The 24,922-nt window shown below is 36.5% G+C and overlaps 3 protein-coding genes and 1 long non-coding RNA gene across 4 annotated transcripts; 2 read left to right on the top strand and 2 right to left on the bottom strand.

Annotated features, from left to right (window-relative positions):
* Positions 1–602: 602 nt before the first annotated feature.
* Positions 603–8,290, bottom strand: eef1g (eukaryotic translation elongation factor 1 gamma). The gene is made up of 10 exons (XM_065266464.1): positions 8,221–8,290; positions 7,325–7,483; positions 7,187–7,250; positions 6,962–7,104; positions 5,870–6,013; positions 5,405–5,534; positions 3,802–4,027; positions 3,517–3,689; positions 3,254–3,378; positions 603–901 (listed from the first exon to the last, which is right to left on the bottom strand). Exons 1-10 carry the CDS (start codon positions 8,230–8,232, stop codon positions 743–745), a joined length of 1,335 nt encoding a protein of 444 aa, XP_065122536.1. The 5' UTR covers positions 8,233–8,290; the 3' UTR covers positions 603–742.
* Positions 8,291–8,602: 312 nt separating this feature from the next.
* Positions 8,603–24,417, top strand: LOC135753866 (uncharacterized). The gene is made up of 3 exons (XR_010533844.2): positions 8,603–9,127; positions 10,964–11,066; positions 23,797–24,417. It is a non-coding gene; the product is annotated as an uncharacterized lncRNA (long non-coding RNA).
* Positions 9,268–11,731, bottom strand: polr2g (RNA polymerase II subunit G). Its single transcript, XM_065271696.2, has 8 exons — positions 11,580–11,731; positions 11,389–11,498; positions 11,154–11,313; positions 10,989–11,039; positions 10,611–10,676; positions 10,434–10,505; positions 10,310–10,343; positions 9,268–9,923 (listed from the first exon to the last, which is right to left on the bottom strand). Exons 1-8 carry the CDS (start codon positions 11,589–11,591, stop codon positions 9,910–9,912), a joined length of 519 nt encoding a protein of 172 aa, XP_065127768.1. The 5' UTR covers positions 11,592–11,731; the 3' UTR covers positions 9,268–9,909.
* Positions 17,709–19,376, top strand: neurog1 (neurogenin 1). Its single transcript, XM_065266648.2, has 2 exons — positions 17,709–18,081; positions 18,197–19,376. The coding sequence occupies exon 2, from the start codon at positions 18,207–18,209 to the stop codon at positions 18,870–18,872; it is 666 nt and encodes a 221-aa protein (XP_065122720.1). The 5' UTR covers positions 17,709–18,081; positions 18,197–18,206; the 3' UTR covers positions 18,873–19,376.
* Positions 24,418–24,922: the final 505 nt, after the last annotated feature.

Here is a 24,922-nt window from a genome sequence, read left to right as displayed (position 1 = left end):
CTGAAAAAATCTGTTGAGGGAACAAAGCCAGGAAAAAACTACCTTGTCCAAAACTTTCACAAGTTTACTTAGACCTTGTTCACACTGTCAGTCCAAATCCGATTTTGGTGCATATACGATCACATTTAGAAAGTGTGATTGGCCAAAAACAAAGTTTTTTCTTATCAGTTCAAGGCTACACCCAGGGGTGGTTTGAAATCCTTTTTCAGTCTCACCACTCTGACCACAATTGTGTAGCTTTTGGGTTACACCATGCTGTCGCATGACGTAAAACGTAAACACGCCAGATATCGAGGCAGACTTTCGTGCCAGCGTGACGTCATTGCCATAGAAAACATTTTGCAAATATTTCGGAATACGGCAGAACGCTACGGGACGCACAGATCGGATCTGAACAGTTGTGACACTCAAATCGGATGTGCACCAAAATTAAATTTGGCCTGACAGTGTGAACGAGGTATAAATAGATTAACAGAACATTTTGAAACCTATTCAACAGCTAAATAACTGGGTCACAAATAAGCAACTAACTAAAATTTCCAAGAAACTACAGTTTTATCCAAATGGATTGTGACACTTAACGAAATCACTACATCCAGAAGTGGGGTTGTGGAAAACATTTTTTATTTTTCTCAACTGAAATCTTCCATTCATCACAGTACAACCTTGTACATGAGATTCTCAAACTGGGTTCATGTCCATTGATTCTGCTGTTGATAAATACTGGGCACAAGATCGGATCTCATTTGAAAATCTTGCCCTGGTTGAAAGGTTTGCCTACATGTTTAAAGTCGCCCTCCCATGCGAAGTACTCCTTCACCATGGTCTTGCACTCATCACTGTCAACATCCAACTTGCGCCAACTGTATGACTCATAGTCGATTTGCCAGTCGTCACTCAGCTGAAAAAAGAAAATCATAGTTTTGAATACAAGTATTTAAAGTCATTTTAATTAGTTATTATTTATATTTATATTAATCGCATGCAGGTAACTATAAATCAATCTATTTGCATAACAAACTCATTGCACAACCGGCTTTCTAGCAAACAGTTGAGTCCACCTTGTCATAAATAGAGGACACTGTCATCATATGAGTGGGCGTGGACAACGACAAGCAACTAAACTAAACCTCAACAAGTAACAGCCTAGTTATCTTGTGGTGTGTTGCATCCTGGAGAAAAACAGCTTTATAACATCTTTTCAAATGCTTGTTTGCATCAGTGGGTCTCTATTGGTCTTGTTTCAGATTTTACTTTGGATATAGCTGGAATCCAAACAGGACATCAAAGGATATTCGTTCACTTTTGTGATGAACGTGGAAGTCTACCAAACAAAAATTCAAAAACAAATGTCAAGCCAATGTGAAACTAATTATTGAAATCAAACTTGGATGCTGCTAATCTCATTTAAAGATTATAAAAAATGTGACCCTGTCTGTGAAATCCATGCTCAAGTCTCATAATCTAATATCTTCTTTGCAAAAAGGCATATTGACATCAATATAATTTAACTGGCTTCAACAAAGTGACACAACACAACCTTTAACATGAGGAAATCTTCTATATAACAGATATACTTCTGCGTTGGCACTGACTGACCAAAAGCAAGTGTGTACTTGATTTAATAAAGAAAATCTTTGACATTTAGGACTGCCTTTCAACCAGTGTGTGAATTATATGTTGACTTTGAAATTATACATTAGCGGAGATCATTAGTTTGCCTAATTCGGGTAATGCAGTTACCTCAGCTTAAGTGAGCGTAGTTGAAATTAAATTACGTCTGGCTAAATTTATTCAATAAAAATATGCATATCCTTGCCAAAGAAAAACATTACACCGTCCTCAAATTGGATGCGGGCAGATTTGACTTTTAAAAATGCATTAATTCATTCCATTCTGTGCAAATAAAAATCAGAAAAATAAGGCTACTAAACAACAGAACTACAGTGTATAATTTATGCTCTGTATATTTATGCTTTGTTTAACTCAAATTCTAAGTTTGAGATGTTTAACGTCATCAATTTCTTAGGAATCCCCAAAGGGATGCACAAGGAGGGGCCACGCCAAAAAGGCTGAGAACCACTGCGTTGAATGTACAAAAGAGTCAAACCTACTCAAGTACTTCAAAACATTACACAAGAACACACTATAGGCGAGTCCAGTACATCCAACTGATATTCATCATATTAATTACTCACTTCTAGTTTTCCTGACATGTCCTGACATTTCCTTGCACACGAACAAAGCACTTGCTGTAATTTATACAGTTTACCATTATGTGTCAAATGATGCCAATGAATCCATATTTAGTGGTAATTTTTTACAGTTACATCTTTTCAGTACTGTACAGTACACCATCACCACAAGTCCTTTTTAAAGAAAGTCGTGTGCGCCACCATATTCGCTACACCTCCAGGAACAAGATCCATTGATTCTGCGTATGCATTTCATTTTTATTGATCGACAATCTGTTTTTTTACTGGGAGGCAGGACTAAAGGGAACATTTTGACTGTTGCAATCTCCCCCATTCATATCAATAACCATGACACATCTTGTTAATATGAAATATCTTTGCTATTACTCGTGAATAAAATTTAGCAGCGCGTGTTTAAGAGCGCCATACATCTTGTATAAGGTCTTTCAGCAGAATCAAGCCTTATTTGGGGGGGTTAAACCCTCCATAAATTTGCACTTTACTTTTACCAAACGCACATCCGTGTATTACTTTAAGTAAGATGAATAACGGTGTGTTGTGATGGAAACATTTTTTGGTTATTGCAACAATTGGTCAAAAATCAAATCATCTAGTGTTCCTTTAATGCTGAGTGCAAATACATGATGTAAGAAACCAGAGATAAAACTTTCTCCATTTGCTTTGGAATGAAAGCACCCAATCTGTTTGGCAGTTCTTAAAATCTGGTATGCAATGTTTTTGAAACCATGTCCAATTACACGGTTATCAAGAAACCTGACATAACACTGAGAACATTAACCGAATTTAGCACAAATACCTAAAGCTACAACCCTTTGCATGAACATCCTGACATTGCAACATTGGCTTAACCAATGCTTGTGTTAGGGGCGAACATGCGCTTTTGTCAATCAAAAAATAAAAAAAATTAATGGAAATGTTCCGGAATACCTGCTCAAATACATTTTGGTTTTAAAAGATGTATTGAACAATGATCCACACTATAACTAACATTTACTGGAGACTATTTACTAGTAGGTTGGAATATGTGAAGCACTTACAGTAAACGCAAGCTCCTGACCCCTGAAGACCCAGATCCCGGAGATACAGCTGTCGTTGTTTGCGCCAAAGAGGATGACGCTGGCGAAGGCGTTCTTACGCAGCTTGTCGAGTCGTTGGAACATTCCTGAGGAGAACATGAGTGTACATGTTGTAATACTACAACTCGTGGGCAAGCAATAAATATTGCATCAGGTTAAATAAACAGAACGCAAGTAATATACAAAAAATGTTATTTATCAAAGTCAATGTGACCGGACCGTACCTGTGATAAGATTACAGCTCATGAAGGCCATGGTGAGCTCTTCAGGGAATTTGTACTCAGAATACCAGATTGAGAAGCCCTCACGATCAAAGTTATCCCAGAAATAAGGCAACGCCACGGACAGGGTGTCCTCATTGGAGTATTTTCTCTTAAACTCATCCATGACAAAAGAGCTAGCCGTGAGAAGACAAAGATCAACATTACAACCAAAGCCATGAGCATACTCTTAAACGACTCATTTCTAGCAGGCTGTCATATTAACATGGGTAGGGGTGCATCAAGTACCTCTTCGGAAGGTGAGCAAACGGGTCCTTTGTTTTTGGCTCGGCAGCCAGCGCAGCCTCACATTCATCCATCTCCTCCTCGGCAGCAGGTGCAGGCTTCTTTTCCTCCTTTTTCTTTTCTTTTTTCTCCTGCTGCTGTGGTTGCTGCTGCTTGCCTCCTTCCTTACCGGCCTTTTCCTTCTTAGCTGGAGCTTCTTTTTTGGGCTGCATCTCTGCAAACTTCTTGGCTAGATAAATGACATTTTTGGGTAAGACATGTTATTATGAATATTTCTTTCATATTATAAAAATATGTAAAGCAAAACAACTAGAAAACAGTTATTCTAAGGGATTGTAGTAGAGCTGCAAATAAATTTGCAAATCCATAAGAATATTAAATAAAAGAATAATAATAAATATTCAGATCACTTATTCAAAATCCTTTTCTGATCTAGGAGCCAGTTACAATAAACCAGTTAAATTCAGAAAACTATACCCAATAACAAAAACACAATGACCCTTATCATCACTAAGGGTTTTCTTAAGATGTTTTGTTGCCATTTCTTCTGATGTAGATCATGTATTGTAACAGACAGGTGAACAAGGGGTTTCATTTATGAAGCGTGCGTGCGTACGCACAAAACCGGGCAGGAAACGTGCGTACACCAGTTCCCACACAGGTAAGAGGTTTTGAAAAACTTGACAGGAGAATGGGCGTGCAGTAGGGTTGTTGCGGTGACAGAATTTTCCCACCGGTTAATCAGTGCGTGACAAACCCGGTTATATCGGTTTCACCGGGTGGGAGGGGCTTATAAATGCACAGAAGTACGCATTTTACTTTCACTTTTGAATTAGATGCAACTGTTGTTTAAATCCAGCGCTTGCGTACGCTGCGTTAAATCGCGTATGAATTTGCGTGCAAATGTGAGTGCAACAGCTGGTTTAAGTGCTTGAGTCAATGTGCGCAGGTACTTCTGACAGAAACCCGCCAGTCCCAAGCAGAGCAACCGGCTATTCCTCCATAAAGCGCTGCTTGAATGATGGGTTTATTATTCTTCTTAATGAAAAACACAACAACAAAACGATCTCGCCTATATTAAACATCATATATGTATCTTATAACAAAAACGAGTAAGCACGCGTCTTCTGCCATCGTCTGCTCGCCGTGTGACAGGAATGAAATCTGACACCCGCAGCCGCTGCTCTGTGATGACGCGCGTTCAGCTCCGCTTGATTCAGCCAGCAGACACATTCAGTTGTAAGTGTTTGCTCTCTCTAACCAAACTAAATGATTTAATTACAAGAAAATATCAAAACGCCGGTGAAAGACGGTGTCGCGGTGGGCAAGTGATCTAACCGGTGAGAGGCTGAAGCACCGGTAATCACCGTTTCACCGACTATCGCAACAAGCCTAGCGTGCAGGGTGGTGTCTGAGGATGATTCATGTACACACACACACACACACACACACGCAGGTGATCTGTGATTTGTTTTAGAAGTCTTAATATTTTTTGGCATATGCCATTTTTGGCCTTTGTGCGTATATAGACTTAAGTAAGGATCCTACGCACGTTCCCAGAGCTTCTATAAATGTGACGTGGATTACGGACATAAAAAATACGTACCATCAAACTGCGCCATTTTCTCACAGAGTTTGACCTCTCCTAAAACAGCCTTAAACTGAGGTTGGTTGACACAGGTCACAAACCAGCGAGTAACATTGGGGTAGGGCTGACGGAAAGAGGGCTCAAGAACCTAAAGAAATGTTGAAAAAATCATTTTACAATCACAAAATCAGCCGAATGCAGTTCTCAAGAAACGCCACAATTTCAGCTAAAATGCTTTTACTATTAAAACTTTCAATTCTTTTTTATTTGAAATTAAAAATGGCTGACTGCAAAAAAGTCAACATCTTTAAATTGGCCCATGTTGCTAGGAATTAATAAATTGCTAATGCAAGATGTTGCTAGGTCTTGCCATCAAAAGTTAAATCATCCATTTTTTTGTGTCATCATGGCTAAACTTCTGACACAGGTGAAATGTCACAATTTAATCAAAAGACAACAACAAGAGAGACAACACAAACGCACCTGTTTGTAAAGCCACAGCAGAGAGCAGACAACAGTGATGTCTGCCAGACTGATTCTCTCTCCAACCAGGAAAGTGCGAGTGTTTAAGTGCTGATTCAAGACGGCAAGGACTCGCTTCACCTCTTCCTTCGCCTGTTCTGTGGCCTAAATGCAAAAAAAATGAAGATAGGAAAATTCATGATAGAAAAATATAGATATTCAAAGAATGACACTGCATTTCCACTGGTACATTGTGAGAAATAGTGAACAAGCAATAATATCCATATGAAAGTCGAGTGATTCGTTGTCCAGGTGGGTATCAGATTGACATTGGTGCAGAAAAAGTGCTGACAGTAGTTGCGGGCATTAAAAATGCAAGCGAAAAACAAAATGCTGGGTGCTTGCTAACAACTGGACTGAAGGCAAGCTTAGTTTCTTACATTTGTTTCCAACAGACGTGCAGACGTTAGGTTGTTTATGTCTTTGACATGCTCACAAACTGCAGTAAATATACAGATAGCATGTCCAGGATTCGTCCTGGGATAGTTTCATTTTGGTTAATTCACACTGGCAGTGATTTTCTGAAATCTGCGCTAGCGTTCACAATCATGCTGTAAAGATCCTGCAAAGATGTGTAATTGTAATCGGGCACTTTGAATTTTTCTTAAGTTTGCTTATTATTTGTGATTTGATCATAAACTAGCACTGTGTGTACCGTTTCTCAAGCTGATGAACGATCTCAGTTTAGCACAGATCGTGGGCAGCTTCCCGATCTCTGCTGCTTTTCATTTTGCAGACATTTTTCGCCATGAACGTTGATCTGCCTTTAAAACCCACGGTCAAACGATAACTAGTCTGTTGTGGGTCATCACAACAACACACTCCTTACGGTATTGTTCACACCTTTTGTTCACACAGGACACGTTATGGCAATGTTAATAGGTTCCCAGCCCAGAAGTAATCCCAGAATCAATTCCAGGACACGTCTGCATTCAAGCAAAAACACTCTGGCGATTTTCTGGGATCCATGCACTGTTTGAAAAGGGTTTACAACACAGAACTCCAAATTCTCTGATGTGCCAGTGGAAATACATTATAATGAATAAAACCCACCTGTTTGTTAAACTGCATGATACCCAAGGTAGGGAACACCCAGGCACTAGCTGGAGGGATGATCTCGGAGTCGGCAAAGCTGACCCACTGCAGCACCTGGGCAGCAGCCTGGGGAGTGCTGCCACGAAGGGCATCATTGCTCACTGTCAGAATAATACAACAAAATTGGTTGCATGTAATAAAACACCTCCATAATTACAAACATGATGTAACATCTTCACTTACAGTAGTGAGCAATGGCATTGCTCTCAAACAGACAGAAGCCATCATCACCCTGGTAAGCAGGAACCTTAACAGAAAAGATGAGAATTAGTCAAGAACATTCAAGCATATATGCAAAGATCCGAACTTGAGAATACTGACCTTGCCCAAGGGAAAGTTGCTGAGGAAGGCAGGGGATCGGTTCGTCTGCCCAAAGCTGAAAGCAGGGGGGGTGCTCGCAACCTTCAGACGAGCTCCACTGTACTGGGCCGCAATCTGAGCCTTAAAGGCCCTCCAGTTCTCTGGATATGTGTAGAGAGTCTGCAGACAGAGGAGGTTTCATTTAGCATCACTCAAATTAATCCAAGGTGTGCTGTTATATACTTAATCAAAAGAAAGTCCATTCACAAAACACTGACTGGGATGGATAATGCTGAATTCTCAGCACAAAATACAGTCCATGTTTGAATTTAATTCAGGGTCTAAAATTACGAGTGTGCTGTGCTGCACCTGGAAGATGCTGAAGTAGCACATTTGTAGACCATCTTGTGTTTGAAAACCCCTTCATAAATGTTCGGTATCCCAATGAAATTTAGGAATTAGATAACGTCATTAGCCAAAAAAGTAAAATGTGATTATTACTTAATGACTTCACTAGCCTGTATCTTTTCACTTCAGTATACTAATTTCACAAGCTTTTGTTGACACATGAACATATGGGTTAACATTTGCGCTTCATAATTTATATTGTAAAATAAACTACGTACCGCGACACTTTAATATAATAAAATTAGAGACGCGTGCGCTTTATACGGCGCATATAGCTAACGTGGCACAAAGGAGCACTGATGCGTCTTTCCTCACTCTAACCACCAAATAAAGGGGTGTGGAAGTACTTATAAAATAAATAATCATTCCAACAGCTATGAAAGAGACTATCAAACACATCGGAATGAAAATACACTTCAAAGATATAAGGATTGGAGCGATTCTGTAATGATTGTGAATGGAGATGTGTGATATTAGAAGACCTGTCTCTGTTCTCCCATTTTACTCACCCCTGCCGCCATCTTCAGGACGAGAGAAAGGAGGAACGCAGACGCGCAGCTCTGACGTATAGCCACGTTATGTCGCAGAAATAATACGTAAGAAGTGCTTGCTGCTGAAGCGTCGAATCTAATGGTGCGTTCCAGGCAGGTTTTTAAACCCGTGAGTTACGACTTCAAAACCACGACTCACGACCCTATGCGTTCCAGGCAGCCTGTAACTCGTGTTTTTACAACCTTCTACCGGTGAAAGTGCTCTGGAACGGCAGTCAAACCCGTGACTTCCCACCCGTGAACTCGTACTAGATCGATGTACTCCCAGTTCAAAGTCGTGAGTCGTGGTTTTGAAGTCGTGAGTTACGGGTTACAGGTTGCCTGGAACGCAGCATAATAACGTTTAAATTAAAAATGTATATCCTTTACTTTCATTATTTATTGTAGATAGAAACGAATTAAGGCATTTCTCTAAAGCCGCCTAAACAAAATGAGAGGTCGAAATCGACAATTTTTCATTTTATTTTTTCCCTCAGAAATAGAAATCGGATATTTGCTTAATTTCTTATCCTTTATGTAAATTCGACCAGTATTTATACTGCCGTTTTTCATTTATTTATTTTGCATTTTGTCAGCAAGTTATTGCTATTTTTAATATACAGACATATTTGTCAGTTTACAAAGGCTCCATACGCAAACAATTAATATTAATCAAATATCATAATCACTATTTTCATTCATATATTCAGTTGCATGTATTGCAGTGTAATATATCCATCTGAGAATCTTTCTGAACAGGTTATATGGACAAACAAAATATGGTTGCTGCCTTCATAGGACACCAACAACTCTTACACCAACCTTCTGACACTCAATCTTACATGTTTTCACACCTGCTTACAGTGCAGTTTATCTATCCAGCAAGGTAGGTTTAAACATAACATTCACTATAGCAACCTACTATCATACTTTATTTTAAGTTTGTACAAAATTATTTGCATTAAATAATCCGATTTGCTTAATATGCTTTGTTGTGTGGAAAAAAATTAATGATTATGGTCCACCTATATTTGTGCCAATTTTATAATACGTTTTCGAAGACTATAAATTACACCAAAATATAGATATGACTTTGACATCCCCCAAAAATTCAACTGTATTTTGTTGATGGGAATCTATGGGTTACATCGACATACAGTATTGGCAACACAACTTGCAATGACAAAACAAGTCTTTTTTTTTCAAAAAGAACAATAAAATATACAAAGAGGTGATAAACATTTTGAAATGGGTATTGTATTACAAAAAGAGAAAGATACAAAGGGCAAATTGAACTTTAGAAAAATATTTTTAACTGACCTTATTAAATAAAGGAATCAAATCATTTTAAAAGCACGTGATGAGTGACAACATTTGGTCTACATGTGTTTGCCAAAAAGTCATACTAATAGTTGTCTCACTATAAAACTCTTTCTTTTCAAGTCTTTCAATGTTTATAACCAATGCTAAATTACATTTTGTTCCCATTCTACATAAAGCAGTTCCACATGTGGACAATGAGAAGATAAAAGTAGAGAATTTAAAAAGGAAAAAACTACATAACTTCAACTTCATGAGGACACACTTACAGTATATACATAACAAAAATAACTATGTGGCATCACCATAGCATCAAATTTCAAATTTCTCATATCCTTGGCTGAAGAATCAGCTGACAAGACCTAAAACAACAAGAACAAAACTTTTAGAGAATATCTGGACAACAGAACAACAGTAGAATCTAAAAGTGTTTAAGTTTTATGAATTTCTGATATTTATGAAAGCTATAAATGCATTGTCCTGATTATAAAACAGATAATAGAATAAATAAAGAGTTGGGTTCCAAAACGTGATAATCCGTTTTTTTTTATCTTGTTTTTTGGATTGTGCATTTCAATTAGTATATATATCAAAACTGTAGTTGGTTTGTTTTGATTTAAGCCTTTATAACTAAAAAAACAGCTTAGTAGCACAATAAAAACATGATAACATAATATTACACGTTTTGACAAAAGTTATCTCGCTTTGGAACCAAACTCTTCAAATATTCCTTGTAGAAAATACTTACCCAAATAGTCATCCATAAGAGATCCAATAGCGAACTAAAAGAAAAACAACATGTGAAGATAGTTACACTTTATAAGACATTATTATCCAAAAGGAACAATTATTTTAAAAAGTATAATAATTACAATATCATTCTTATCCACTCGAGTTCCCACAATCTTCAGTCGAATTTCATCATCTTGTTGAATCACCACGTCCTGTTTAAAAGAAAATTACAAGGTCTATATATCTAACATTTGAATAAACACTTCATTAAACAAACATCTCATAAAATTTCTTAAAGATGATTTAGTGAATCTTACCTCATCAACTGTTTTATAGCAGGGAGGATTTGAGTTTGGGTCAAACTCCATCTCAGAAGGAATAGACTAAATACAGAAATGACAGGTGTCAAAAAAGTCTAGTGGTCTAAGATGACACTTTGTTACATGGTGTACAGGTATATGATTATGTGACTGCAGAAAATACTGACTGTGCAACTGATTGTTATTAACTCCATATAATTAGTTTAAAATAATACAGCACGTTATAATTTTAGGCAATTACATGGCTGGCCATGACACTCTTCAACTAAGCACATAAGACATGAAAATTAAATGTTTCGAATATAAATATAATGATGGCCTGTATAACAATAAATACTATTATATTACAGAAACTGCTTCTTATGGAAAACCTACATGGCGAGAAATGAAACAAGACATGGGGCCAATTTCTGTGAAGAGTCCAACCTGCAAAGAAAGAGAATAAAAGATAAGGTATATGCAAATATTACACTTCAAAATCAAATACCCTGATTTATAATGAAAGCAACAGTTTAATGAGTAGATGAACTGGACTCGTACTTTGTTAACCTGAGTGACAACAGCATCCACAACTTCTCCTTTGAAGGGACGGAATACAATTGCTTTGTATTTGACAGGGTACAAGACAAAACCTCTGCCAGGCTGTATCACACCGGCTCCGATATTATCAATTGTAGTTACTGCAATGACAAAACCATACCTGCAAAAGACACAAGAGGTCAACATCAGTGAACAATTTTATTTATAGAGATCTCTACCCTCCAGTTTGACTTACTTTCCCGTACATGTCCCCTCCACCTCTGTGAAAAGTTTCTGTTTGACTGTGTTCAAAAGATTGGGTCCGAAGTATCTTGGATGGAGAAGAATCTCATGCTCCAAAGAGATCTGATTGAAACAACAAAGCATTTAAATGGATATTAATACACACTTGCTTTCAATTTGTTGTTAAAGCAGTAGGAAGCTTACGTGATAAAACATCTCTCAAGGCGTTGTGTCTTTTAAAAGAATTAACCTTGAACAAAAAAATAGTAAATTAACGCGTGTTTTGTTTTGCGTGTTCAGCCGCCGAGCTTCAAACCGAATCCGGCTACAAAATAACATTTCCGGTAACAACAACTTCAAATTAAGAGTCCAAAAACGACTTGCGCAGAACAGTGCTATGTTGTAAACCCTAGTTAATTTTAAGATAAATACTTTATGTTGCTTAAGACATTTCCAATTTAACACTTTATAATAATCCATAAAATCAAATTATAATAACCCAAAAAAATTTTTTTATCAAAAGCATCGTTTAATTTGTTTAATAATATCCTAAAATATGACAACTGAATATTTGTATGAAAACCGAGTATTCTGTAATTTTCTAACTTCGACTAAATGTAATATTATTAAATAATATTAAAATACATTAAATCCCTAAACTTGATTTTAAAATAGATTTTTTTTTTGCACAACATGCAATAGCATTGACAATATACAACCACAAGAGGTCCCTATGATCCCTATAATATTCAGTACGTTCACAAATAGAAACGAGTTTTAGTTTTGAGTAGATTTTAATATGAAGTCCATTTTGTATTGTTTTTCTATTTGTTTGTTTGGTTGTTTTTTTTACAGCAGACGTTCGTCTTTTACAGCACTACTATTATTACAGCAACTTAAACGTACGTCTTTAAAAGTGTTTAAATGTAGGCTACTAATATTGTGCATACACGCTCGAGTGAAAAAATAGTGCTAAAACATTTACAGCAGAAAACAAATATAACTGTTTAGGGGAATAATAGCTGAAATAAGAGTATCATCATCATTGTATTACTGCGATGATGATGATGATGACCATAGATGATGACGATGATGACGACGACGCCTATTATTATTATTATTTTATTATTATTATTATTATTATTATTATTATTATTATTATTATTATTATTATTATTATTATTATTAATAATAATAATAATAATAATAATAATATAAACAACAACAATAACCTTTATAAATAAAATGGCTACACTAACAATTTACTGCAGCATTAAGGAATAGCTGGCTCCTTCTGGTACATTATTATATTATTTTTCAATACATGCTAGTGTTTACAATGCCTTTGCACAAGTAACAGGCAACAAATAATGTTTATAGGTGAAAAGCACAAAAATCTTCTGTGTTTGTTGTTGGTTTGTACCTTTAACAGCATGTTTTAAAACCTCCTCTTTCACAAGCATATAAAGGAAAATGCAGTGAAGTGCTATAGATCAGACTGTCTCACCATTGTTGCTCAGGCAGGTCAGATATCTTTAGACTAAAGCCATGCATGCTGATGAGCATGGGCAGATGTCCACACATATCTAAGCATGGTGGATGGGGTTTGCATCATGCTTAGTCCAAAATGAGGATGTTCCTCTGGGACTTTTCATTCTGTCTGCACCACATTCTAGCACTCATCGCATTAACCTTGATATTAAAAACGAGGAGTGAATGCCTACAGATGTCCTCACAGTCACAAGTTCATGGCCTTTACGTAATACAGACAGTGGCTTTCGTTTAATCAAACTCAAATCCTTTATACTCCCTTTATCTGTGTGTGAGGGAGTTTGGGCATTGCTATATATGTCAGCTTCATTCAAAAATCCTTTTAAAAGTTTTTAAATTATGGTGCTTTCTTTGTGCATAAAGAAAAGACTGGGATCAGTGCAATTTAAACATTATGTCTTAACAAATCAATCAATCAATAAACAAATATCACAGCTCATTGACAAATCATTGTCTAACAAACCAAATAAATTTGAAAAAAGAGGTCTTAATAGAATGTTAGTATTTTTCTAATTAACTTTCATGCTAGCATTAACATTGAAGAAAATAGAAGATAACTGCTTTTCATCAGTTCATCAGCAGCTACAGCAATGCTAGTATTTGCATCACCATTTGATGTGTTTTTAGCTAGATAAATCAGTCTGATTGTTGTTAGTTTATTGCTATAGCACATTATATATAATTGAATTATTTTTAATTAAATAAACATGACTTTAATAATGATAAAATGTTCTTCCTTCGGTTCTGTGAGTAACTTTAAAAAGCGTAAACAACTTTTAAAAAAGTACTAAACATATTTAAGTAAAGCTGTTATAAATATATATAAATATTTTATTGTTCTACATAAAAGAATGATGGCCAATAGAAAAAATTGTTTTCAAATATATTTAGTCTCTGCAGCTTTAATTTGTGAGAGTAAAGCCTTTCTTCAGTGTGGATCTGAGTGCTCTTAGAGCTGCTGGAAAGAAAAATCCTGTTTCTGAGCTGCAGCCCACTACTTCGCTTCCCCCTCTCCCCCTTCTTTGCCAAAGGTAGCTTTCAGATGCAAAATAAGCAGACATATGGAGAGGAGGTCTTTCTCCGGCCCTCCTAAAGATTCAGATTGTATGACAAATCACGTCCAGCACCAGCCTCCCAACCCCACACAGAATCTCCAGACAACAGCTTCATTAGGCTGAAAGAAGGAGTTTTTGCAGCTTTGTCGAGTCAAGCTCAGACCCCTTTCCCTTCTCAATTACTCCATTGTTGGCTAGAGATTCGAGTTATTGCACTCAAAACCATATGGCTGATTTGAACACCTTCAAGTGATGCCATCCACCCAAACCTATGTTTCATCGGGTTTTTTAAGTGGGCGCACACGTTTAGGAATTTTAATCACATTTTGTGTGAATGAGCAATTTTTGTTGCAAAAATAAATGGATGAATACTCTGGGAAAATGTTTTAACGGTAACTGGCAAAAAAAATCTACTAAGAAAAAAGTCCAAAGCATGGAACGGTCTGTTGAGGTCAGGTGTATCAACTTATCATTAGTCAGAGAATCGTTGTATACTTCCTCCTTTTAACGGTGATGTAGCTTGTGCAAAGCTTCTTCTCATTTTACCAAATAGTTGCCCTGGTTACTTTAAAATATAAAGTCTTTAGAGACACAGCGCTCATTGTTAACACTGATGCAGGGTAAACTAGAGGTAAATTATGCACTTGCACAAACACATGAAGACAAGTGAATGCCCCACCGTAGGGTTTGTATTTAGACTTGGACATCTGATTGATAGTACAAGGTTCACGAACTGGTACATTATGTGTCTGACTCACAATGAGAGCCTAAAATTTACATTCGCATAGCTTGTAATGAGATTCCATTGCATTCTGATAATAGCACCTGTTCCAAAATCTTGAATTGGACACAAAACTATATGTTTTAGGTATATTTTGCAAACAAATAGATTAAAATTAAATCTGAACATGAGTGTAATGTTTGGCATTACAGTAATATGAATGCCTTTTAAACAGTCACTTGTAAATCAGTACAGTCTGAAAGATCCATGCAGCATTGAACCAAAATATAATAATATTCAAATTAGTAAATAAATACATGTGTGTGTTTGCGTGTGTGTTACACAGTTATACAAAAATAGAAATAAATACATAAATAAGAAAATATAAAATAGAATTAATACATATAAATAAATATAAAATATGCATTGTTTACATCCTGGTAGATGTTCAAGCACCTGCAAAAACTACATTTTTAAGACAAAAAATCCTAGTTGTTGAAAATAAAGTAAATGAGAATTTCGATTTAGTAATAAAATATACCTAAAAAAATAAAATAAAAGAAAGAAAGATTTTCAATAGTCTAGGGTTGAAAACAGGAATTATATTTTACTTACAGAAAAAAATGAATTGCACAGTTCATTAAACCACAGAGTTGGGTAAGTTTAAATTGGCATTATTAAACCTTTGACTGTATTACAAAAGCAAGTGACAAAGTTGCTGCTGTCTTCAAACATTGTAACCCTAGAATTTATTTTCAGTCTTTTATTCTAATGCCTTCACGAGGTTGTGGGGGTGATTTTCTTATTTGGGGTGTGGTATCCCCGTACAATTGAAGCACTGGAGTAAGGAATTAATTATCATTCAAAAGTAATGGCCCTATTCTGCCCTGCTTGAATTCTGAACAGGGAGAAAAGGTCCCCTGGCCCCGATCCTGCCGCAACGCCAGGGGAAAGGATTATTCCGGGGATTACCATGTGAAAACTTCTATCAGACTTTCTGACTCAAAGATCTTTTGCGCAAAGTAATCGCGTTAATACCCGGGGATTAATGCTGGGCCAAATGCAAAATTGAATTTTAATTCGAATTGCATAAATAGATATAAAATAAATGAAAAGTCTATTCTTACAGAGAATAAAGAAAGTTCTGTCCCTCACACATCACTTGCCAAGCCAAGGCAAGATTATTAGACCACGGTCTGAACAAGACGAATGCACCTTTCAGTAGCCATGCTTTAGACACACGTTTTCGACACCTGCCATGCAAATCTTTAGCCAGCGTTATTCAACTGCTCTCTTTTATTTTTATTTCGTTCTTCATTTTTGTTATTAAAATATCAGTTGCAATCAAACATTTTTTTCATGTTTACACATATAGCATACCTTCAAACGCGCGTGTCATTTCTTAAAAATGTGCAGTGCGCACGATTGTTTCAGGGTTCAGATAAGATCCTCTTTAAGTAATTCAGTTGTTTCATTTTCTCACGTGTTTCTGCTATTGAAATGCAATCAGGTCTCGTGCACTTGTGCCTAATCCTGTCAAAATCTCCTTGGCAACATCTCTCAGCTGTGGGCAAAACCCTTCTTCCTCCCCTCCGCCCCCTTTTCTAGAAAAAAACCCTGACCCATCCATCACTTTTGTGGAAATAATGTTAAGTAACATTGTAAAACAATAACTTTTTTATGACTTTATAAGAGCAATAAGTGCACGCTCCAAACCAGATCCCTAATGTCCTGACTGGAAGCAAAATTGGCATTCAAGCTGTTTTCCCTCTTTGAAGTTATTACTGACAGGTTGGTGTTGTAATAGTAAAATCGATCTCTCCCCCATCACCCCAGTCTAGACCTCCAAAGAGCGATCGTAGGGGCTTTAAAATAAATGCATTCGCCATAAAACCGAGATAAACAGGACGCAGCAGAAAAACAACGTTTTATATCATTGCGCGCCACTTTTCAACGTTGACGCAAAGTTGCAAATACTTCACCTCATCTTTATGACTCAATAATAGTTTATGTGTCTAAAATTATGCATCCAGGCACTTGTGCTTCTCTTCATGCCAGCGAAAGCACAAACGTGTCTCAAAAGCGGGGTGTTTTTGTTCACGCTGGGACTATTTGAATAAGAATAATGCTATTGGAGTGTCGCAGGCCGAGAAAAATGAGTGACAAAAGCTCAGAGGCACAGAATTTGGACGGGGTACAAACCGTATAGAGCTGAAAAGAGGAGAGAGAGAGGCGCACAATGGAACAATTCACCTTATAATCGCTTTGATATATCATACATGCCTGAAGACTCTAAACATTGTGTAATTATTTATAAATGACTGTGCCCCTATCGTCATAATACCGCATGGAGAAAGGCGCCGCATGTCTCTCCCCAAACTATTTCTAAATAGTGCCCCCTTCATTTTATTTCTAAAGAGGGGCGAGTTGCTTGCAATTGAATAAATTGAATAATTAATGAACAATTGTACGGCTGTCTCATAAAGATGTCTTTAAATAAAACTTAAGGCACTGCGCATTGAGAGCAGTTTGATTGAACTGTATCTTTCACCTCGTGAGCTGTAATAACTCAAAGTGTGTGTTAAAGGCAGCAGTGTGAAAGGAAGTATAGCCTAATATTATTTTCCCAGAAATACAATTCAGACTGTGACATGTGGGTCTACGGAATTATGTTACCACATGGAGCTTGACTAAAAAATAACAACATTTCAAAATATCGAATAACCTAATGGACAGATAGCTGTTTACCTTTGCATATGCGTAAAGACATATGCAAATATACATAAAGTTACAAAAAATCACATGCATATAAAAATTAGCAGCAAACTACAAATACATGAATGTGAGTTCGTATCTTTTTGAAAAAAATCTTAATTTATTTGTGTACACTGCCTGGAAAACTTGTCCTAGCCTCGTGCATTACGCATTCTATACACTTCGTAAAGTCTTTTCAATTTCCTCAGAGATTTAACTTAAAAGTGTGCTTGGTCCATGCAGGACAGATAGCAACAGCTCTGCTCGCGTGGCTGTGCAGCTTTCCAGCTCTCTGATTGGCCAGCGGTGATTACAGGCACGCTTCAGAGGGCGAACAAACAACGGGCATAAATTATGCTAATGAGATGGTCGTGCGGCACGGGGCAGACCTGATGCAAACCATTCATTCATCTTTCACAAAAATGCCAAAGCTAGGGGGGCTTGTCCATTGTCTCACCCGGGTATATAAGGCATGTGAGGCCGGTCGTGTGCCAAGCTCACTGGCTCACACGAGCTGATTGAGGGGTAAGAGCAAGACAGACGCGTGCCTTTAACTCCAACACAAACTATCTGCAGGACTTTGCAAACCTTCAAACACCTTGTTTCATCTACCAGCTCTCATCAGGTGCGTATTTGCAGCTTGGACCTTGCGCAATCTTGCATGCTTACAATCTGGATTTGCATTATAAGACTGTTTTGTGTATATTTCTAACCTTTTTCTATCCTTTATATATTTCCAGGTAGCCAATAATGTGCACTGCAATGGAGACCCTATACTCCGACATGGATAACTCAAGCTGTGACTACTCGTTTACGCACACAGATGATGAAGACTCGCGCAGCAGCAGCAGCCACGCCGCATCCCCCGCATCCTACTACGGAAACCCACCTGCATCTCCAGCCGACAGCCTGCAGGAGGGCAACGCCGAGCTGCAGCCAAAAAAGAGGCGTAGGGGGCGCGCCAGGAACGAGGCCACCGTGCACGTCGTAAAGAAAAACCGCCGGATGAAGGCAAACGACCGCGAGAGGAACAGGATGCACAACCTCAACGACGCCTTGGATGCCCTGAGAAGCGTGCTGCCCGCGTTTCCCGATGACACAAAGCTCACCAAAATCGAGACTCTGCGCTTTGCCCACAACTACATCTGGGCACTTTCAGAGACCATTCGGATCGCAGACCAGCGGCCGAACAAGACGAGAGACGCCGCGCTGATGCTCCCGGGATTAAGCCGCGTCATGGAAACGCCTAGCCCGAGCGGGGACTCTTGCTCTTGGGCATCCAGTGCCTCCTCCTCGGCTTCATCTCCGTCTTACTGCAATTCAGATCCCGGCAGCCCACCAGCCATTGACGATTTTGGATATTTGCAGACTGATGTAGTTTACAGCTACCACAAATTCATGCCCAGAATCTATTAAGATGATAGACTAAAGTATAGGTGCAGAAGTATGTAGTGTAACAACAGAGGATGTTTCTGATACCTTTTTATCAACATTAGGTGTTCACTGTTTGCCTTACAGTTCACAAACGAGAATGTTTTTGTATTGTTTTTGTACGTTTTGTATCCTTGATATTGACGGTTTTCCAATATCTTTGCACTTTTCCAGCGCGCTGCATCTTTTGGCGTATGACCTTAACCCCAGTTAGAGAAAATTATCATTTAAACCAAGACAGATTTGCCTTGGCAGTGCGAGGTGAAAAGTCAATATTACAATTTGTAGAGCGGCAAAGCAGAAAAGCGAGCGTGGAAATTCAGTTTCAACGCCGTGACAATAGACTGAAAAGCCATCAAGAGACAAAGATCTGGCCTTATGCATTATGTATTTTGACCCGTAGAAACTCCTCTGTCTGGCTTATCCATAAGAGAGTACAGTTTACTAGCTCTCATCACTTTCTTTACTTTCTTTTTATTTTATTTATTCAACCTGTTGCTTTTGTATTCTATTCTAATGTATTTTTATTGTATATAAAGAGATTTATTCTATTATGTATTTACCTTAAAATATAAATCAGCTGCAAATATGTTTGTACGAATAAATATAACGTTTTCTACAAAAACTTTGCTTGTTGTCTTTATATGTGATGCATTGACAGAGCACTTGCTCTATAATAAGGGTAATGCAACTCAAAGAGATGACTGGAAACATAATGGACATAATTGAAATTAGTACACAGCCATTGAAGCGTCACTCTGGGTCACAGCGCATGAAATAACGGTTACAGCAGCAGGTGCATGGCTATAGATCTGTGATAACCTAAGCGTTATCTAATATGTCAACGAATCTGCTTTTTAAACATTAACACACATAATTACAGTAAGCTATCGAAAACCAGTTGAACTTAGCAGAGATGAATATATGAATGAATATACAGTAATATTGAAACAAAGAACATTCATTAAACCAATAAATAACCCCTATAAATTAATACAAAATAAATTAAACCCTAAATCATGACGCAATTTATTATAAATGAATGCAAACGAAAATTATTCCCTATAATCATGACACCATTTATTAATAATGAATGCAAACGAAAATCATTCCCTAAACCATGACACAATTTATTATAAATTACTGCAAACGAAAAACATTGCCTAAATTGTCACACAATTTATTATAAATTAATGCAATCGAAAATCATTCCCTAAATCATCACACAATTTATAATAAATGAATGCAAAAGAAAATACAATAAATACGGCAAATAATTGAATTGTATAAAATAAAATAAATTAATAAAAATCCTGTGAATAAAATTAAAAATGTATTAATTATTCTCATCGTATTTATACGAACTCGAGCAGATATAAAATGAAAGTTTTCATTCTGTGCACATTGTGAATCTGGATTAGTAGATTTTTTTGAAGGGGTTCAGGTTAAATCCTCTATTTGGGAGTTCCGCATGAGGTCCAGCCAAGGCTCTTGTATCTGCACGTGTCGGGGATCGAAAAGTATAATAGCGCGTGGTGAAAGCCTTAGGGAAGGGCGCATGCCAGCTGAAACGAGAAAAAGGGGGCAAAGACACGATGTTTATCACTCTCTCATGAAGTTCATTTTTTCGAAGAACTGAACATCAAACATCCATGATGATTCATGGAGGACAACCACACAAGTAATAATCTGCATTGGACTTCAAAGTGACGCAGATCTTTTTCCAGAACAGTTTTACTCATAGCTTCACTGACATTATGACTACACTTCTTTGTTCTCAATCACAGAGGCATAAGCAATAAGCTCTAAACTGCAACCAGCTGAAATGCACCTGCTATTTTGGCCTTATGTTGTTATTCAACACAACAAACAAAATATATAATTATATGATACTTTATTTTATTAGTAGTGCCAACTTATTATTTAGAAAATTAGAATGTCAACATTCAAACAAGAATCTGCAAACCAAAATAAAGATTTAATGACCTTGGATGATTTTTGAAGTTTTAATTATATATTTCTATATATTATTATTATATATTTCTATATATTACATAGTTTTTGGTTATATATTTCTATTCAATTGAAAAAAAAGAAAATGCAACTGAGACTTACAGAAGAGTGCAATCCCCCTCTCTCCCCCTTCCCCTTAGGGCTGAAAGCCTGTATCAGTGCAGAAGGGCTCACTTAGGTCACAGGTCACTCAAGGGCAGGAGACCCCTCACCTCCCAAGGAGACGGCCTCCCATGTCAACGACCACAGAAACATCAAAACAGCCTTCATGTTTGTACAGCCATTTGCACACAGCTACATATCAAACCCCTTCTGAGACAAGGTCTTGGGTTGTCATTTTGCCTTGGGAGGTATATATACTTGACCTCACTCTACTGTCAAAAATATCTCTCTATTGCACACTTGAAAGTTTTTGATGGCAAAAAGCAAAATCAGTCCAGAATCAACGGATTCCTCCTCCATTTAATATGCACTGTGCTGACACAGTAATGTGTAAATTCCATTACAGATACAGCAGCAATGCTTTAAAATGTAAGTGTGTCTTTGAGCAGCTATTAATGAAAGCTAAGAAATTTGTGTTACTGATAATATAAATTCAATATTAATGATACTTAAATTTGCATATTTGATAATGAAGTGTGGTAAAACTACAGACTTGCATTAGTTACAAAAGGGATCTTTTTTTTGCATGCAATTGCCCTACTACAGTAATTGTGTTGTGATGTCATGTTGAAGAGCAGCAGCATCTCTCTTAAAGCTCAGGACTCAAGAAGCATCACTAAAATGACAAGAGTGTTCCTACGCAGAAGAAAGAAAGAGAGCCGACAGGTGATGGACGAGGCTCTTCAGTGAAAACTTAACCAGATAACCGAGAGAGATATATGAGGGCACAAAAACCTCAATGCAAGGTCCAATTAAACTATAACTGCCAGTTAATGACAAACAGAAGGTAGAAAAGAAGGGAGGAGAGGTTATTCAAGAGTGTCACATAAAACCTAAAACATAATTTGCATATCATCTATTTATACATTTCATTATAAGATCTTTTTTAGGAAGACAGCAAAATGAACCCTGACTAATTACATAAAAGAAAATATTTAAACTTTCAATTGGGATCTGACTATTCGATTTTAAAAATAATAAATAAAACAAACAAAAACATTTTTAATTACACTTAAAAAAAATAAGTCTAAGAAACATACATCTTTCGTATTTTAAAGACTAACAACTGCTGTTCATTGTTTGTGTTTTAATTAAACTCAGTTTAAAACAATATTATAAACAACAAATATAAAAATAATGTGAATAATTAACAATCTGCTTAATAAATAAAAATTAGGGCTGTCAAAAGATTAATTGCTATTAATCGAATACAAAATAAAAGTTTTTTGCATAATTTAAATGTGTTTACATATACACACACATTAATGTTTGTATTTAAGAAAAATTGACATGTATATTTATACATATATTGATATATTATAAATAAAACATATTTCTTAAATTCATACATTATATACATAATATAGACACACAGTAGCTACACACACACATATTATGCAAACACAAACTTTTATTATGTATGTGATTAATCGCGATTAATCCTTTGACAGCCTTATTAATAATATTAATAATAACAAATAAATATATAAAGAATTACATCATTTGCTTTGAAATGGTTAGACTAATCATCTAACATACATTCATAAATTGTCAGGTTCAGAGGTCAGCAGGGCCTTCAGATTGCTCTGCCCTCATCACTTGTTTTGGGCTGTAGGCTGCCTCCCTTAACCCTGGAGATCTGTGACTAATTCTGTTTGGGGATTTATCCTAAACAGAGATTAACAGATGAGTGCTGAAAATTGCATGGTCCTGCCTTCTGCCACACTCACCTTAAGATCAGTGCAATCCTTCCCCTTAGCACCTACACAGAAACCATCACACCTTGCTCCCTGATGGCCATGAAAGAGCCACTGAGAACAGCAGCAGAGGATCATTATGGTAGCTAATGGTTTGTTTGGAAAATAGAGGATTATTTTAAGTCTGATTTGAGAGACAGGTGTCACACTCTGGTGTGTTTCCTTTCCTTAACATTAAGACAGGACATTGATCTGTTCTTTCAATCTGTTACTTTACAGGTACAGTGGGTATATATATATATATATATATTTAACCTGGAAATACACTGTGAAAAGTTAGATCAACTTAAAAAATTATATATTTCTACATTATTTAACATCATAACATTTCTTTGCATTAAATCGAAAAAAAAACTTCAAAATTAAAAAAAGTTTTGTTTAACAAAGTTTTCACTTTAAATATTTTTCACTTACTATTATGCATATAAGTTGAAAAAACTTTTTTTAGGTGTTGAAGTAATTTTTAATTTTAAAGTATTTTTTTTTTCAATTTAAAGCAAAGAAATGTTACAATGTTAAATAATGTAGAAATATATAGGTGCACTATTTAGGTTCAAAATCAAATAACATGAATTCGTGAATTTGACAATGTACAGTGCGGCAGTGCCCTGTAGTGGGACAGTAAAGACAAAATGGCTCTGTTTGCTGTGGAGACATTTTAAAGATGAATACGAGGTAAAAGTGCATTGCATCTTATCAACAGTCAATTGAAACATGCAAAAAGTTGAAATACGCAAACGTACAGTTTTATTGATCTCTCCTGAACCTCACTGTATATTATTCCTATACATTTCGAGTTAATGTTTTTCTATCAGTCTCCACATTCCAGTTAAAACACGTTAGCTACACACTGCAGCATTGGAGTGGGCTTTCAGTCAGTCTGTTCAATAGGCACAATGGGATAGTATTGATCTCACTGTAAATTCCTGAACATTGTTCTCAATTTGTAAACCCACTTTATATGCTTTGTCTGATAGAACTAAAGCTCCACTTCTCCAGACCCTCCTTCTGAATCCTCCTACAGTCAGTTTTACGACAGTTCAACCTTTGTTTCGTTCTTTCTTGTCCATGCTGTGGAACCACGGAGTGGCCGGAATGTCAAAAGTCAAAGCACCTCTTGCCCTGCTTCAATGTGATAACAGGAGATTCAATCCAAGCGAACTGTATTCTGCCACGGGCTACTTGACTCATCCTGTTTCCTTCCCTACAGTACAACCCAAGCATCACCTCTTTGTGCTTTCCCTCAGTTTATGAAGAAGGAAATGGGTCCATTAGTGTTTTATTTCTAGCTGGGAGCAAGCGATGCTTTCTCATGGATGTATCATAATAGTGAATTTAGCCTTAAGCAAGCAAACCTTCCTCAAATCAACACTTGCTTTTTGGGATGCTAATGCAACAAGTGATCGCTTTGATTTGCAAATGCATAAGAAAGCAGTGTTACTCAGATCTAAAGCTTTGGCAAACTGTGAGAGAAAAGAGTGATCTATCTATCTATCTATCTATCTATCTATCTATCTATCTATCTATCTATCTATCTATCTATCTATCTATCTATCTATCTATCTATCTATCTATCTATCTATCTATCTATCTATCTATCTTTACATTAAATTAAGATTAAGAATTTGAATTTAGTTCCTGTATTTGAATTGAAGCAGCAAACAAAATATGAATGTATGTTGTGTTGTCATGTTTTTCATTAGATTTAATAAATTAATTATTATGTATTTTTATTATATTTATTAAATACATTTTTAATGTATTGTCCATGTTGTTAAAAAAATTCATTTTGCATAATTCTTAAGTTCATTTTTTACTTCTCATATGGATTGAAACATTTCAGTTTTTCTCAGTCGCTTTGAGCATTTCTCAGATCAGACATCATCAAGTCAAAAAAATAAAAGCAAATTCTCATTGTTTTCGACAAATAGCAAATCTTTGATATGATCATACAGTTGATTATGTACAATTGTCTGCTGTTTACTACATTTTTAATTGTAATATTCATCAAAATACATTATACTGGTTTCTGTTGAATAGTCTTACACCTCAAAACATTTAAAAAAAAATAGTTCATTGCATAAGTCATGAAATGCAGAATGG

This window comes from Paramisgurnus dabryanus, chromosome 16, assembly GCF_030506205.2.
Source record: "Paramisgurnus dabryanus chromosome 16, PD_genome_1.1, whole genome shotgun sequence".
Taxonomy (NCBI): Eukaryota; Metazoa; Chordata; class Actinopteri; order Cypriniformes; family Cobitidae; genus Paramisgurnus; species Paramisgurnus dabryanus.
The sequence above is the reverse complement of the archived record's forward strand: the minus strand, read 5'-3'. Positions and strand labels throughout refer to the sequence as shown.